We start from the raw sequence: 17078 nt of genomic DNA, 5'->3' as shown, positions 1-17078 counted from the left end.
AAAGGCACATGAAGAGATGCTCAATGTCCCTGGCCATTAGAGAAATGCAAATCAAAACCACAATGAGATATCATCTCACACCCACCAGAATGGCCATTATCAACAAAACAGAAAATGACAAGTGCTGGAGAGGATGCGGAGAAAAAGGCACACTTATCCACTGTTGGTGGGAATGTCAAATGGTGCAACCACTGTGTAAGGCAGTTTGGCAGTTCCTCAAAAAGCTGAATATAGAATTGCCATACGACCCAGCAATACCATTGCTGGGTATCTACTCAAAGGACTTAAGGGCAAAGACACAAACGGACATTTGCACACCAATGTTTATAGCAGCGTTATTTACAATTGCAAAGAGATGGAAACAGCCGAAATCTCCATCAACAGAAGAGTGGCTAAACAAACTGTGGTATATACATACGATGGAATATTATGCAGCTTTAAGACAGAATAAACTTATGAAGCATGTAATAACATCGATGGACCTAGAGAACAATATGCTGAGTGAGTTTAGCCAAAAACTAAAGGACAAATACTGTATGGTCCCACTGATGTGAAACGACATTCAAGAATAAACTTGGAATATGTCATTGGTAACAGAGTCCAGCAGGAGTTAGAAGCAGAGTAAGATAATGGGTAATTGGAGCTGAAGGGATGCAGACTGTGCAACAGGACTAGATACAAAAACTCAAAAATGGACAGCACAATAATATCTAATTGTAAAGTAATCATGTTAAAACACTGAATGAAGTTGCATCTGAGCTATAGGTTTTTTTTTTGTCTGTCTGTTTGTTTGTCTTTTTTTTTGTACTATTATTATTATTTTTTTTCTCTATATTAACATTCTATATCTTTTTCTGTTGTTTTGCTAGTTCTTCTAAATCGATGCAAATGTACTAAGAAATGATGATCATGCATCTATGTGATGATATTAAGAATTACTGATTGCATATGTAGAATGGAATGATTTCTAAATGTTGGGTTAATTTCTTTTTTTTCTTTAATTAATAAATATATATATATATATATATCTGCCAAGAGCCTACTATTTACTAGGTTACTGTGCTCAGAGTACAGTGGGAAGCAAAAACCAAAGCACTGTCTGCGACAAGAAAAAGGTCAAAACTCATCCAGTAGCTCAGAATTTAGCAGCTGTGGAGAATATCGAAAAGTTCTAAGCAAGTAAGCAAGTAAGGAAGTGACATAACTTGGAGGAATCACTCTAGCAGAACAGTGGGGGATGTTTTAAAACGGCGCATAAATATGGTCTCTGCCTTCAAGGAGTACCATTCTTGCAGAAGAACAAACAAGAATAAAGAGACAAATAATTAAAACTGAAAGGGCGGGCCACGGTGGCTCAGCAGGCAAGGACGCTTGCCTGCCATGCCAGAGGACCCAGGTTCGATTCCTGGTGCCTGCCCATGTAAAAAAAAAAAAAAAAAAAAAAACTGAAGGAAGCAAAGAGTGTCTGTTAGTGAATAAGAGGGGGAAACCTACTTTAATGAAAGTAATCAGGGAGTGTCTCTCTAAGAGACATTTACGCAAAGGCCTAAAAGATGAGAAGGAGCTAGCCATGTAGAGTGAACTAAGAATGTAGTAGGAAGAAGGATCAATGTGCAAGCAATTCTGCAAAGTGGAAAAGAGCTAGACATGTTCCAGCATGAATGAGCAAGTAGAAGTATGTTTTGTCTTAAGTATATAATAAGAAGTCACTGTTTTTTTTATTTTTTTTGTCTGTAAAATTATTTATTTTATTCTGAATACATAATCCAGGTACATGAATCAAAATTTCAAAATGGATAAAATTATACAGTGAAAAGTCAGTCTCTTTCCCACCCCTGTTTAACAACCACACAGTTTCCCATCCCTAGAGGCAACCATTTTATCAATCTTTGAAGGGCTTTAAGGAAAACAGAGCATGACTTTATCTATATTATGTAAATTATCCTGGCTGATGGGTGAAGAATGGATAAGAAGAAAAGAATCAGGGAGAACAGATGGGAGGCTACTGTGTAGTCCAAGGGAGAGATGATGGCTACTTGGGTGGAGTCCGTGACAGTGGAGCCAGAGACAGAAGGCAGAATTGACAAAACTGATGTCAGCAAGACAGCACTAAGGACCACAGCCACAGGCACTGTGTTTTACAAACTTAAAATCTAAGTGTTTAAAAACGTTACATCTCACAAAGCCCAAGGAATATGCAGACAGATAAGAAAACTTGGATAACAACAGGAGAAACATTACAAAATGTGTTAACAATGTGACTAATAATAATGAATTACTCTGTCAGCGTGAACGAGATCATTTTATCTCAAAAGGAGCATAACTGAAACCAACCCAAAACTATACTACTGGACTGAGAGGCTGAAATGGCTGCTGTTCAGAAAAAAAAGAAAGATGCCAAACTGAGATCTTTAACGTCTGTATCTGTTAACCACCAAGAAATACAGAAGAAGGCAAAAGTCTTGTGGACAGAACAGAATTATGAAGCATTATATCCTACCTAAACGAAATAGTTACTTCCATCTGGTAACTTTAAATGTACCAGAAAATTCTTGTCAAGTCATGGTATAAGAAAAAGTTGTCATTTATGAAAAAGATTTTGTTTTTAAAGCTTATATAAAGCCACAATGGTCAAAACGGCATGGTACCAGCACAAAGGGAGAAGCATTGACCAACGGAACTGAATCGAGAGCACAGAGGTTGACCATCAAATCTCTGATCAATTAATCTTCAAAAAGACCCCCAAATCCACTGAACTGGAATAGAATGTAATAAATGAGCTTGGGAGAACTGGATATCATAGCTAAAAGAATGAAAGAGGATACCTATCTTACACCCTTTACAAAAATTACCTCAAAATGGATCAAAGACCTAAATACAAGAGTCAATACCACAAAACTCCTAGAAGAAAATACAGAGAAACTTCTTCAAGACCTACCGATAGAAAGAAGCTTCTTTACACCCAAAGCACAAGCTACAATAGAAAAAACAAATTAAAGGGTAACTCCTCAGAATGAAAAGGTTCTGTACCTCAAATAAGTTTGTCAGAAAAGTGAAGAGGCAGCCAACTCAATGGGAGAAAATATTTGGCAACCACATATTGGATAAAGGTTTGATATCCTGTGTATATAAAGAAATTACACAATTCAACAATAAAAGGGCAAGCAACCCAATTAAAAAATGGCCAAAAAATATGAACAGACATTTTTCCAAAGAACAAATACAAATGGCTAAAAAGCACACAAAGAGATGCTCATCTTCATTAACTATAAGGGAAATGCAAATCAAAACTACAATGATAATGGTACAGCTATAAAGAGACAGTAGGGTTTACAAATGACTATCAGGGTTGAATCATTATCTTTTTTTTTTTTTACTAGTGATACTTATGTTAAGCAGATATTTATTTAAAATAATGCTAATATAATCCTGGGGCACACTGATTTCAAGAGGGTCTTTGCAGCAGATTTCATTATAATTACTTAACAGCTAAATAATCAAGTTTTATTTATTTTAACTTATAGAGTCACTAAATAATAGAAGGAAAGGAAAGAGTAGGGCTAATCCAGTAGAGACTGAAGCTAATATCAATCTTCCCTAAGCATCTGTTTTGGTTGGTAGCCTTGAACAAAGCTTGTCTCTAAAAGAAACAAAGTGATTTTTGCACTGAGCTCCTGCACCTGCAATGGTGCCAAAGGCAACCGGATTCAAAATAGAGCAGAACCAAACAGTTTATTAAACTGTTCAAATTGTTAAAAATGACTAAAAGAAACTCAAAAATGGACAGCACAATAATACCTAATTGTAAAGTAATCATGTTAAAACACTGAATGAAGCTGCATCCGAGCTATAGGTTTTTGTTTTGTTTTGTTTTGTTTTGTTTTTACTACTATTACTTTTATTTTTTTCTCTATATTAACATTCTATATCTTTTTCGGTTGTGTTGCTAGTTCTTCTAAACCGATGCAAATGTACTAAGAAACGATGATCATGCATCTATGTGATGATGTTAAGAATTACTGATTGCATATGTAGAATGGTATGATTTCTAAATGTTGGGTTAATTTTTTTTTTCGTTAATTAATAAAAAAATAAAAAATAAAAAATAAATAAACACAGAAACTCACCAGAAAAAAAAAAAATGACTAAAAGCCAGTTAAAGATTTTCATAAATGCTATTCCAAAATGTTAGTTTTTAAAATGTTACTAGCAGTCTTTGTGTTCCCCTTATGTTCCACCCCTCCCTCCCTGTCTCTTAAAATTAACTTGAACACCCAGTGTAAAAAACACTTCAAGGAGAACCAAGTGTCAATCATATGAAAAGAAAGGTGAAGAGGGGAGCAAACAGTGTGTAGCAGATGCTGGTACTGCTTAAGGGGCTGCTGATGCAGGCTTTGGTGGCATTAAATCCCCCAGTAAGGCATTAGGTGTCGGGACTCTTTCTCATAAACATCTGGAAGTATGCCATAAGGTGTCTGTACCATTTTAACTGTTGACTTCCCAAAGAGCTGGCGCTCGTAGTCTATCAGCTGCCTCCAGAAGCCTACGTTGGGCCTGATGACAGGCCTCCGGGCTTTCACCCAGTTGTACGCCTTCAGCAGGCACACATTGTGGTATTTCATCAGGTAAGCAATGCAGAGAGTGGCCGAGCGGCTCACCCCTGCAGCACAGTGCACCAAGGTGGCCCCATGCTTCCTGCTCACACTGTGGATCTTGTCAGCCACAGTGTCAAAATACAGTCCAATGGGAGCATGAGGCATGGGAGCATGAGGCATGTCAGCCAGAGGCACTTTAACATATTCAAATTGGGGCCAGTTGAAATTGGGGATCTCAATGGTAGCATTAACGACACAGGTGATCCCACGAGCTTGGAGAAGGTGCCGGTTGGAGGCCACACTGCCTCTGCCCAGGAAGAGAGAGGAGGTAATTTGAGCAATACCTCCGATATCTGCCTCAGAAATCATCCGAGTTCGTGGGAGCGTGCTGTGACCTCTGGAGCTCATTAAGATGCCAGCAATCACACTTGCATCATTGGAAGCAAGACGACACTGTTTTGTTTTGTTTTCCTTCCACCAAGGAATCAGAAATTACAATCTCCTTCTTGCTGAGGAAATTAGATGTACTCTGGAGCCTTTGGCCTGGATCTGGAAAGTCCTGAGTGAGCAGTGGTGGTTATAGCAGATACAAATCAGATCGGCACCTCCAGCTCGCGGATAGGGGTTCCGTCCCCCTGCGCGGCTCTAGCCTTCTGCCTGAATCATTATCTTTTAGTCTATAGTACTTTAGAGCAGCTACAAGCAAAAACCTAAAATTGTGAAATTGTAACCCATGCCAAACTCCGAAATCTGTTCTACAATTAATCGTTGTGATGTACTACAAAATTTATTGTTTTGCATATATGTTATTTTTCATAAAAAAAAGAAAAGGAGAGTATAACAGAGAAGATAGGATTTAACAAATGAGTATGACTGCTGAATCATTATATTGCTATTTCTTTTGGTCTCCAGTGTCGTGGAGCAGGTAAAAGAAAAAACAAAAAAAATTGTAACCCATACCAAACTTTAAATCTGTTCTATAACTACCTATTAAATTATACTTGGAAATTTATTGTTTTGTATATATGTTACATTTCATAATTATAAAAATGTTTAAAAAAACTATAATGAGATATCATCTCACACCTACTAGAATGGCAGCCATTAAACAAACAGAAAACTACAAATGCTGGAGATGTGGAGAAATTAGAACACTTATTCCCTGCTGGTGGAAAGGTACAATGGTGCAACTGCTTTGGAACACAGCTGGCGGTTCCTCAGAAACCTAAATATTGGGTTGCCCCATGACCCGGCAATACCAATACTAGGTATATACCCAGAAAAGTTGAAAGCAGTGACACGAACAGACATCTGTACACCAATGTTCACAGTGGCACTTTTCATATTACCAAAAGATGGAAACAACCCAAGCGCCCATCAACCAATGAGTGAATAAACAAACTATGGTATACACACACGATGGATTATGCAGCAGTAAGATGGGAAGAGGTCCTGAAGCATATGACAATATGGACAAACCTAAAGGATATAATGCTGAATGATATAAACCAGACACAAAAGGATAGGTATAATACAATTTCACTACTGTGTCTCTGGTAAAGACAGCAAACTCGAAATCACACGGCCCAGGAAGAAAATCTGTACTCATATATTACAATGAACTAGATGTTACATCTCTGCTGCAAAATATACAAACATAAGAAGGAATAAGAAATATTTCTATATTGTACTATGGAACCAAGCATCAGAACATAATGTTAAGTGGAAAAAGCATGATAAAAAACTGTATAGCACGTTACCATCAAAGAAAGAGAAAGTATGAATATAACCATAAAATTAAAAATTACAAAGGTTCAAGTCACTGAGCCGAGGACTCAGCAACCTCCCACTAGAGCCCCCTTGCTTCCAAACACTCGATACCCGTTGCCCGCCTTCTCGGCCACAGCCTTTCACAGAAAAGAAATCGCATCACATGTCCGCTATCTAGAACCTCCACTCTTTTGATCCCCTTTGCTTATGCAAGTGAGGGTGTTGATCTGCTTCCTGCTGGGACTGAGGATTACCTTCATATAAAAATTCAACAGAGAAAGAGCAGGAAGACTCTTACCACTGTCCAAGGGATCACTGATGATTACAATAAAACAAACCAGTGTAGGCATTTAAGAAGAAATGATACCGTAATTGAGCATCCAGAATACGGAGAAACGATTCAGCCACAGTGTGAACAGTACAAGAACATACGCCAGTTCCTTGCAGAGGTTGGAATGGCTAAGGATGACAAACTGAAGGTTCATGGGTTTTAAGTGCTTATGGCTCATTGAAGCTCATTTTCAATGAATAGAAAATTTCCCTTCTCTTCCTTGTCACAAGTTTAAAAACCTCACAGCTTGTATAACGGAACCATGTGGAGTCGGCTTCTTAACTTGAACAAGTGTAACTCCTTCATGCAATAAACTGAAGAGCCAAAAATAAAAATAAAAAAGGTTATCTATAGGAGAGTGAGGAATTAGGGTAAAGGGGACAGTACAGAGGTGAAACCTCTTTGAATACACCTTGTTTTATAGATTTGGGTTTGAAAGTCTTTTCACATTTTATACAACTACACAGCATAATTAAATTTTAACAAAACATAATACAGAAAGCATAATAGTAATTTTTAAAATGAACCCGAATTCACCAGTGGTGACAAACCTATGGAGTAACAATTCAGAGTGACTTTAAAACTGTAATTTGACTACACGTCCCTAACAATTCTTAAACAGTTTTCATCAGTAAGTTCATATCATTCTTTTGAGACATACAATGTGGGATAAAATAATTAGAACCAAGATGTACCGACATTCGTGTGGTAGCTTTATTATAACTGAATCAATGTTACTGTAATTATAGTATTAACTATAGTTCATATTTTAATAAAGGTTCACTCTGTGTTATACAATCTATGGTCTCGTGTGTGTGTGTGTGTGTGTGTGTGTGTGTGTGAACATATATAACACATAAAATCTCCCTTTTTAACCACTTCCAAGTATATAATTCAGTGCTGTTCATTTCATTCACGTGGTGCTCCCATCACCACCATCCATTACCAAAACTTCTCCATCACTCCAAACAAAACTCTGTACCAATTAGGCATTATGTTAATAATAGGGAAGACTATGAGAGGAAGACTGTAGAGCAGAGAGAGATATATGGGAACTCTGTACTTTCTGCATGATTTTACCGTAAACCTACAACTGTTGTAATAAAGTAAAAAAAAATCAAAAAACAAGATATTTAGCTTGGAAGAAAAAAGATGTAGGAATAAGATTTAACATCAAGAAGGTTAAGTAAAATCGTACGTAGTATTCATTTGAAGTATCACTGAGCTACGAGTTATGCACTGAAAAGACACAGAAACCACCATCAACTTGGTGGCAATGAGCACCTTGAGGGCCCTTAAGTGTGGTTTCTAAATACTATTTTCCACTAAAAGAAACCAAGCTTCCTTGACAAAAGGGATGATTCCAGCAGGGCTGAGAAAGAAAATGTATAAGATAAGCTTGGTACAATTTGTGCTGCAGAAAGAAAAGCTATAAGAACTATTATAGCTGTGTAAAAAAGTTTTAGAAGCCAATAAGAACAGCCTCGTATTGGACAAAAATGGGACCATCTGAGCATCAAAAGGAATAACATCAGCAATGGCTTGAAACACATCAAATATACTTACATCCACGAGTTCACAATGACACAAACACACAACATACAACTCATCGCTCACTTCTGGAGGATACTAGGGAACCAACTCATTATTTTAAAAACTGGTAAGTAAAAGAAAGGAATTAAGCACTTGCCCTGCCTTTCCTATATGAACTACCTTCAAGGTAGCCAAATTGAGGTTAAGGAGAAAACTGTATAAAAAAAAGTACTCCAGCTAATAAATGATGAGGTTATAGAATTAAAATATCAACATTTTTAAATGCCTAATAATGACTCCAGGCATTCAGCATCAAGGACTACAAACAAGAAGGCTACGAGTTATTATCAGCCTACTTATCTATGAAGTTTACTCGTAAAACAAAGAAAAAGAGAAAAAAAATCAAAATTGATACCATTGCTGGGAATCTACTCAAAGGACTTAAGGGCAAAGACACAAACGGACATTTGCACACCAATGTTTACAGCAGCATTATTTACAATTGCAAAGAGATGGAAACAGCCAAAATGTCCATCAACAGACGAGTGGCTAAACAAACTGTGGTATATACATACGATGGAATATTATGCAGCTTTAAGACAAGATAAATTTATGAAGCATGTAATAACATGGATGGACCTAGAGAACATTATGCTGAGTGAGTCTAGATAATGGGCAATTGGAGCTGAAGGGATACAGACTGTGCAACAGGACTAGATACAAAAACTCAAAAATGGACAGCACAATAATACCTAATTGTTAAGTAATCATGTTAAAACACTGAATGAAGCTACATCTGAGCTATAGGTTTTCGTTTTGTTTTGTTTTGTTTTTACTATTATTACTTTTATTTTTTTCTCAATATTAACATTCTATATCTTTTTCGGTTGTGTTGCTAGTTCTGCTAAACCGATGCAAATGTACTAAGAAACGATGATCATGCATCTATGTGATGATGTTAGGAATTACTGATTGCATATGTAGAACGGTATAATTTCTAAATGTTGGGTTAATTTCTTTTTTTCCGTTAATTAAAAAAAAAAAAAGAGAGAGAAGGGGTAATTGGAGCTGAAGGGATACAGACTGTGCAACAGGACTGGATATAAAAACTCAGAAATGGACAGCACAATACTACCTAATTGTAATGCAATTATGTTAAAACATTGAATGAAGCTGCATGTGACGTATAGGTTTTTTTTTTCTCTATTATCGTTTTAATTCTTATTCTGTTGTCTTTTTATTTCTTTTTCTAAATCGATGCAAATGTACTAAGAAATGATGAATATGCAACTATGTGATGATATTGAGAATTACTGATTGTACATGTAGAATGGAATGATTTCTAAATGTTTTGTTAATTTTTTTTAATTAATAAAAAAAAAAATCAAAATTGAATCTGTTCACCCCTTTAGATGAATTAGTTTACAAGTAACTCCCTATTGACGAGTAGAATATATGGAATAAAAATAAATAATAGGGGGAACAAATGTTAAAATAAATATAGTTTGAAATGCTAGTGATCAATGAAAGGAAGAGGTAAAGGACATGGTATGTATAAATTTCTTTTCTGTTTTCGTTTTATCTCTTTTTCTGAATAGATGCAAACGTTCCAAGAAATGATTATGATGATGAATATGCAACTATGTGATGATATTGTGAATTACTGATTATACATGTAGAACAGAATGATCAAAGTAGGAATGTTTGCATTTGCTTTGTGTTTTTTTGATATTAAAAAAAATAAAATAAAAAAGAAACTCTGTATTGTTAAACTATAATACAGAATAAAATAGACTGTGGGTAACTCCAAGAATACACCATGGGTTTCATCCACAAATTAATCACAAGAGGAAACAAAAGATGAGAGGGAAACCTACAGATTAAAACTAGTCACAATGTATGGATCACACTTAGATCCTAATTCAAACAAACTGTTAAAATTATGAGACAACTGAGAAAATTAGAATCTAGCTGGATATTTGAAGATATTAAAGAATTTTTCATTTTTTATCAGCGAGATTTCTATTCATCTTTTTAAGTCTTTTTTTTTCTGTCTACATATTGAAATACTTATCAGTTAAAATGATGACATTTAAGCCAACTCAGCAGGTGAACTCACTGCCCTCCCCTCTACGCGAGACATGAATCCTAGGGGTGTGGATGACAGGACTCCCATGATTCCAGGGACCAGTATCATGGGTTGAGAAAACCTTCTTGATCAAAAAGGGTAAGAGAGAAATGAGACAAGATAAAATCTCAGTGGCTGAGAGATTTCAAAGAATCGAGAGGTTACCCTGGAGGTTATTCTTATGCCTTATATAATATCCTTTTTCAGTTTAGGATGTATTGGAGTGGCTGGAAGGAAATACTTGAAAATGGTGAGCTGTATTCCAGTAGCTTTGATTCTTGAAGATGATTGTATAAAGATAACAACTTTTACGATGTGGTGTATGATTGTAAAAACCTTGTATCTAATGCTCCTTTAATCCAGGGTATGGACAGATGAGTAAAAAAAAAATTGATTAAAATAAATAAATAATAGCGAAGAAAAGGGATAAAATAAATTGGGTAGATGGAAATACTAGTGGTCAATGAGAGGGAGGGGTAAGGGGTATGAGATGTCTGAGTTTTTCCTTTTCTCTTTTTCTTTTTATGGAGTGATGCAAATGTTCTAAGAAATTATCATGGTGATGAATGCACAACTAAATGATATTGTGAGCCACTAATTGTACACCATGTATGGACCGTATGTGTGCAAAGATGTGTCGTTAAAAAAAAATTTTTTTAAATGATGACATCTGGGATTGGGGGTTCAAATGAAGCAAGATGGGCTGTTAGTTGATAACTGTTCAAGCTGGATGAGGGGAAATAGGGGCTTTATCATCCTCTCTACTTATATGGATGTGTGTAAAGACTTAAAAACATAACTATAAATAAAAGCAGTCAGTTTAAACTATACATTTCATATAATAAAAACTTCATATTTTAAATAGGTGAACTGTTTGGTATATGTCTACATAAAGATGCTTTAAAAAGCTTGGTATCTTTTAAATCATTTCACCATCTACTTTTCTGATTCAATACAATGACTACTTAAAAGAACTTAGTAAAAATTAATACCATTTAAAGAAAATAGTTTTTATGGTAAAATATTAACATAAAATTGAATGGCAAACAAAACATTTGTCAGTTGTCAGATAACATGAAAAGAGAAAATGGCCAGCTTCTATAAAGTATTTTTTAGAAAGGGAAATATCCCACCCATTTGGGGACTGGGTAGAATTTAGGGCTCTATAACTCTGAAATCTAAACACAAATGACAACAAATTAACAAATCGTACTGGGTGCACACTGTAAACCACATCAAAATTCGAAAAGCAGTTTGACTGCCAAAACTACTTTCTTAAAAACAATTGTACTACTCTAGTTTTTCCCATAGAGTCAAAAGCGTACATTAAATCTAGAAAAAAATAACATATATTCCTGGCATTTTTTTGCCCATAATAACTTTTACAATTCGACCCTCACACAATTCGCCCCCTTTTCCTGAAATTCCCTCTTTGGCACCTGTTGAACTCCTAATTTTTTTGTAATTTCTCACATACAAAAAAGTCTTTCTACAATATGTTACCAACAACGTCTACAGTAATTACCTATGTTTTTAGTCCTGGGAGAAATGAAAATTACTTTATATTATTTTAGGCATAAAACCATATACAGTCACACCAACGGCAGTTTCAAACGAACCAAAGTATTTATTTCAAAGTATGCATGAAGTGAACACAAATCACATACAAATATCTAGAGCCACGAATTACAAGAACAGAAATTAAAGAGATTCTTAAGGACAGAGGACCTCTGACAAACTCCCCCACCTCCACCCCCCACCCCCCACCCCGACACACACACACAAAAAGACAAAAATGAAGAATTAAAGAAAGGAAGAGGAGGGGCAAAGATCGCCAATGGCTCCATCTCTAAAAGAGTTCCAGGACAACCTTTCTTCCCTCGGTGCACAGATGAGGCTTTTCTCTTTGGGCAGAAGCTGTCACTTGTAAACGAAACGAGAGCAGCCGGGCAGGATCCATAGGTGGGTCTGGTCTGCACACACCTTCCCGGCCGTGGGCGCTCCAAGCCCGGGACGGCCGCCACTAACGCCAGGCCCGACCGGACCCTCCTTTCCCGCACGGACCCCCGCAAACCCGCTGCTGCCCGGGACAAGCCTGCCTGCCCCGGGGCCCGCGCTCACCGGACCCGGCCAAAGCCGACGGCCCCAGGGGGTGACCCCTCCCCGAGCTACCGTCGGCCGGCCTGCCAAGCCGCAAGGCCTCCGCGTCCGAAGACCCCGCTCCAAGCCCGCACCTGGCCCCGCCAGCAGCACACCCCGACCAAGGCGGCCCCCGTCCCTCCGGCTGAGCCCCCGCGCCGCGCAGCGCAGGCCCTGCTCTGGCCCCGCCGACCCCACCCCCAAGGCCGCTCGCGCCCCTCGGCCACCGCCGCGCCCGGCAGGCCTCACCTGAGGAGCGAATCGCCGGCACCACGGGGTTCCCGGTCCGAGCACTCCTTGGCGGCCGGTTGCCTCCCTCAGCTCCGCCTCTCGCCCGCCACTCACCCCTGGACCCCGAGTTCCTGCGCCGCCGGCCTCCCCGCCCCCTCCGCCTCAGCCCCCCGCCCCGCCGCCCGAACTGGGTGCGGCCTGCGGCCTGCGGCGCCGCAGCCCAATAACGCGTCGCTCCATAGGCCCAGCGCAGGCCGCGCACCTCCTGAGCAACGCGCCCTCCGATTGGCTGGAGCGGGTCCCGGCGCGCGCGCGCAGCAAAGAGACCGGACCCAGGAGGGTTGGGTAGCGGTCGCTGGGCGCGCCGTGCAGTGTGCCGAGGTTTTCCCGCCCTCTGCAGCCCGGAGTTGCGGGATCGACTTGGTGCGGCATCGTGCAGCCGTGCGGACGGCGGAGAGTCCGGCTTGAGTCGTCGGGTGGGCGACATTTTTGGAACGGCGGGGCGCGACCCCGGGCCCGGGTCGACCTGCAGCGCCCCCTCGCCAGAACCGCTCGTCGTTTGCCGAGGACCCGCTGTGCGCTGGGGGCCGCTTCACGGGATACGCAGGAGAGTCTCGCCTGCTGTTGGCGGGCGCCCTGTCTCCCTGTCCCCCAGTCCAGGGCGGGGCCGGTAGGGTGGGGTCAGGGCAGCCTGGGCTGTCAGCCCGGATAAGGCCCCAGAGTAGGGCGGCTGCCTGCACCTGGGGTCTGGCCCGCTGGTGCTGAATGAGCGAGTACCAGATGCCTACACAGAGCCAGGGAGTCGGTCTGGATGGAATCGACGATGGCGCCAGGCTCCCTCCCAATGACTGGGAAACCAGCTGAAGAAACCAGATCAGTACCTTCCCCGGCACTGCTCCTCCTGTTGACTCACCTGAGGTCCAGGGGAGACAGGCCAGGCTTCCTTTCATTATACTAAAATGAGAAGCTGGTGGACAGGGAGGAGCAGTGGCAAAATAGCGTGGAAGCCAGGCCTCCCTTCCCAACAAGACCGCCTTATGGCTTTGCCTACAGCAGGGTTAGGGATATTATCTAAGGATGCAAACCACTGTTCGAGGGGCAGTTCTCTTGGACATTGCCTTTTCTCAGAATGTTTCTGACCAGACTGCACAATTCTGTCTCACTTCTCTCTCCCAAGCACATGAGAGGTATCAGTGAGGGACTGCTGAAAGAATGGAGGGTGAGAAGGAGGGCTGGAGAAAAGACTGACCAAGTTAAGTAGAGAAATCAAAGATATAAGAAGACCCAAATCATACTTCTAGAGGAGGAAATTATAATGTGTGAGATGAAAAATATACTGGATAGGATGAATAGCAGATTGAACATAGCAGAAGGATTTGAAGACATAGGAAATGAAACAGAAAAGAGACTGGAAGAGAGCATCAGTGAGCTGTGGGATGACTTGGAGAGGCGTGGTATAGGTGTAGTTGGAGTCCCTGAAAGTAAAAGTGGGGCATTAGGAGAGATGAAAGAAATGATGTGTGAAGATGTAATGGCTGAAAATTATCCAAATTTGAAGAAAGCTACAAACAGATCAAAAGCTCAAGAAGTAACTTCTGGCTCTGGGCTCTGGTTGAAACGAACATTTCTATGGGACATCAGGTGATCGTGAGGTCAGACAGGTCCACCAGCAATTCATCATGATCTGGAAGTGGTAGATCCAAGGTCAAGTTCAAGCAAGTCAAACCCCGTGTCACCCGCAGCTGTAGCACCTCTGGTCTGAGGTGGATTCCCTAACACTTGGTGACAGGGGAAGAAAAATGCTGAGCTTAGGTCATAGAAATTTGGGTCCAAAATGTTGATGTGAACTAAAAACGGCCTACTGCTGCACAGTATCCCCACTCAGCAGTTGTCCTCAAAGACAGTGAAGAGGAGAAATCTTACCAGTAGTAAAAACTTCAGATGGTGAGCTTGGCCACTCTCTTTGTGTGGAGAGAGACAGGTCCTGGACTCGTGGTGATGGAAATGGTTTAGCTGGATGGTCAGGAACCAGGAAGGAGCAATCCAGAAGTTCAGAGACAAGAATCTTGAAGAAGAGGTATACAGGTGGACCTACAGGAATCTTCACAAAGGGTAAAGATCTTTGTATCATATTTTAATGTCCACCAGAGAATGTCAACCACAGAAGAGGCTCTAAATAACCAAGAAGACAGAAGGTCCCTGCCAAGTGGTATCAGTGAGCCCTGTCTTCTACCACCACATTGCTGGCACAATGGTCTTGTGAACAGAGTTGCCATGGTGGCAGCTTGGAAGCTATGCATAAGCCCAATAGCACAGGCTCCCCATAACCAAAGCTGGTCTAGTGATTCCCACTGCTGTTTGCACAGCTTCCCTGAATCACAGACCAAGGCTGAGCCCCTTGAGGAATCAACCAGCCACTTGATGGCAAGTTGATTACACTGAATCCCTTCTACCCTAGAAAGTCAATAATCCTTACAAAGGATTGTCCACCTATTCCAGCTGTGGGTTTACTTTTCCTGCCTGCAATATCTCAGTCTGCACCACTACTTCAGGGCACATGAAAAGTCAGGTTTACTGGCATGGGGTCCCACATATGCCTGGTATCAAGGACCTACTTTCTGACAAGGTATGGCAGTCAGCACATGACCATGGGACCCAATATTCCTACCAGAAGTTACTAGTCTGATAGAGTGATGAAGTAGCCACTTGAAGATTCAGATAAATCTCCACCTTGGAGGTGACATTCTGAAGGATGTGGTACAATTCTCCAGGAAGCAATATACTCTATACTGATTATTTTATGCTGTTGTGTCTCCAGTAGGTAGAATATCCAGTGACACACTTGGGAAATGTGTGCTTTCTACCCTAAAAGATTCTGTGAGTCTAGATGTCCTGATTGTCAGAGAAGACATTTGCATCAGAGGATGGAGTAGATTTGAAGCTGTGGCTGTCAACTGGTCACTGTGGACAACATGTGTCATTAGACCAGTAGGTACAGAAAGGAGTGAACACACTGGCAGAGGGGTGACAGAGCCTCACCCCCCTGAGTTCACAGGGCTGCTGCTACATGATGGGAACAGGCAGAATTAGTCATCGTACGGTCGGAAGGTAGGGGTCATCAATGGCAACATGGCCTGAAAAGGGCAGGATAACCAGGGACCCAGACCCTTAGGGAAGAAGGCTTAGGTAATCGTCCCAAAATGTACTACCTGGGCCAGGCAAAGTGCTGGTCAAGGAGAAGAATCTAGCATGGGTGGTGAATAGCAGTGTAAAGTATCAGTTATGGTCATGGGACCAACTGGAGCAGTCAGGGCTCTAATTCATCCCACTACCCTTCTCTTGGAAGTTTCCCCAGATATGATGGCCAATCAGAATCTTGAGGAAGCTGTCCTAGATGCAGTGAACTCACTGTGAAAAGCAAGTGGACCAGAATAAATAAGAGGTTACCTATAGTGCTCACTGTTGGTCTCTTGTCTAGGACTCTTCCCAGCTGCCGGGAATGTTGACTGGTAATGGCTTCCAGAGGCCCCTTTCTCTAGAGAATGGCCCTCAGTTAACAGGAGCCACCTAGCACAGGAGGCAAGCCTTCCACCTGGATAGGCTATCATCAATTCAGGAGTACGAAAGGCTGGTCCTCTTACGTCAAAGCAGGACTGGCTCTGTGTACGGTTCATCCCACACAGCTCCTCTCCATGGGATCAGGCTGAAGCTGAAACCACATCTATTCTTTGTTCTCTCTTCTCCCCTCCTGTTTGCCTCATTCAGTTTGTCCTGAGAACATTCCTTTAGTAAGTCACTTGTATGAGGTTTTGCTACTAGGGAATTTGATCTAAAAAATAAAAAAAAAAAACCTGTACATAATGAATACTATCTTTAGAAGAGATTTAAAAAAAATTTTTTTTAAAAGTACATCATTTGATACACTCAAAAGTAATATCAAGTAACGAAAGAGATCAATGAAGTTAAAGTCACCTGATGTCCTTCTGTTGTCCAAGAGGAGAGTAAAAGTATCGATTAGTTAACACTAGGCTTAGATAGGAATAGAACAGAGTGTATAATTTTCAAACTAGGAGAGGAAGTAAAATGGAATATTTTTTTTAAGTTGCTCAAACCAAGAGAAGGGAGACAAAAAGAGAAAAACGCAGACTAGGTGGGACAATACAAATCACAAAATAAGATGGTAGATTAATACATTAAACACAAACAGACAAAATTATTCAGTTAAAAGACAAGGTATGCTATATGCTAACAACATAAAAATGAAATTTAAAAAGTGACAATTTAAGATAAAGTTAAGCCTATGCACGCAAACACACACGCACCCAAAAAATAACAAAATAAAGTTAAAAGA

General features: G+C 40.4%; 2 protein-coding genes across 10 annotated transcripts in view; both read right to left on the bottom strand.

Moving 5' to 3' along the window:
• The window catches only part of ADD1 (adducin 1), a 133301-nt gene extending 120381 nt beyond the window's left edge, over window positions 1-12920 (bottom strand). For 5 of the 9 annotated variants that reach the window (XM_077136266.1, XM_077136267.1, XM_077136269.1 and 2 more), the window contains exon 1: window positions 12746-12918. The gene's annotated coding sequence lies outside the window, so the exon portion shown is untranslated. Of the gene's footprint in view, window positions 1-12745 lie in introns of all 9 variants that reach the window. The other 4 variants (XM_077136271.1, XM_077136272.1, XM_077136273.1 and 1 more) reach the window with 3 other exon arrangements.
• On the bottom strand, window positions 1417-12096 carry LOC143662964 (dual specificity protein phosphatase 14-like). Its single transcript, XM_077136264.1, has one exon. It carries the CDS (start codon window positions 5001-5003, stop codon window positions 4404-4406), a length of 600 nt encoding a protein of 199 aa, XP_076992379.1. The 5' UTR covers window positions 5004-12096; the 3' UTR covers window positions 1417-4403.
• Window positions 12921-17078: the final 4158 nt, after the last annotated feature.

This window comes from Tamandua tetradactyla, chromosome 19, assembly GCF_023851605.1.
Source record: "Tamandua tetradactyla isolate mTamTet1 chromosome 19, mTamTet1.pri, whole genome shotgun sequence".
Lineage (NCBI taxonomy): Eukaryota > Metazoa > Chordata > Mammalia > Pilosa > Myrmecophagidae > Tamandua > Tamandua tetradactyla.
This window is presented reverse-complemented; position numbering and strand designations above follow the sequence as displayed.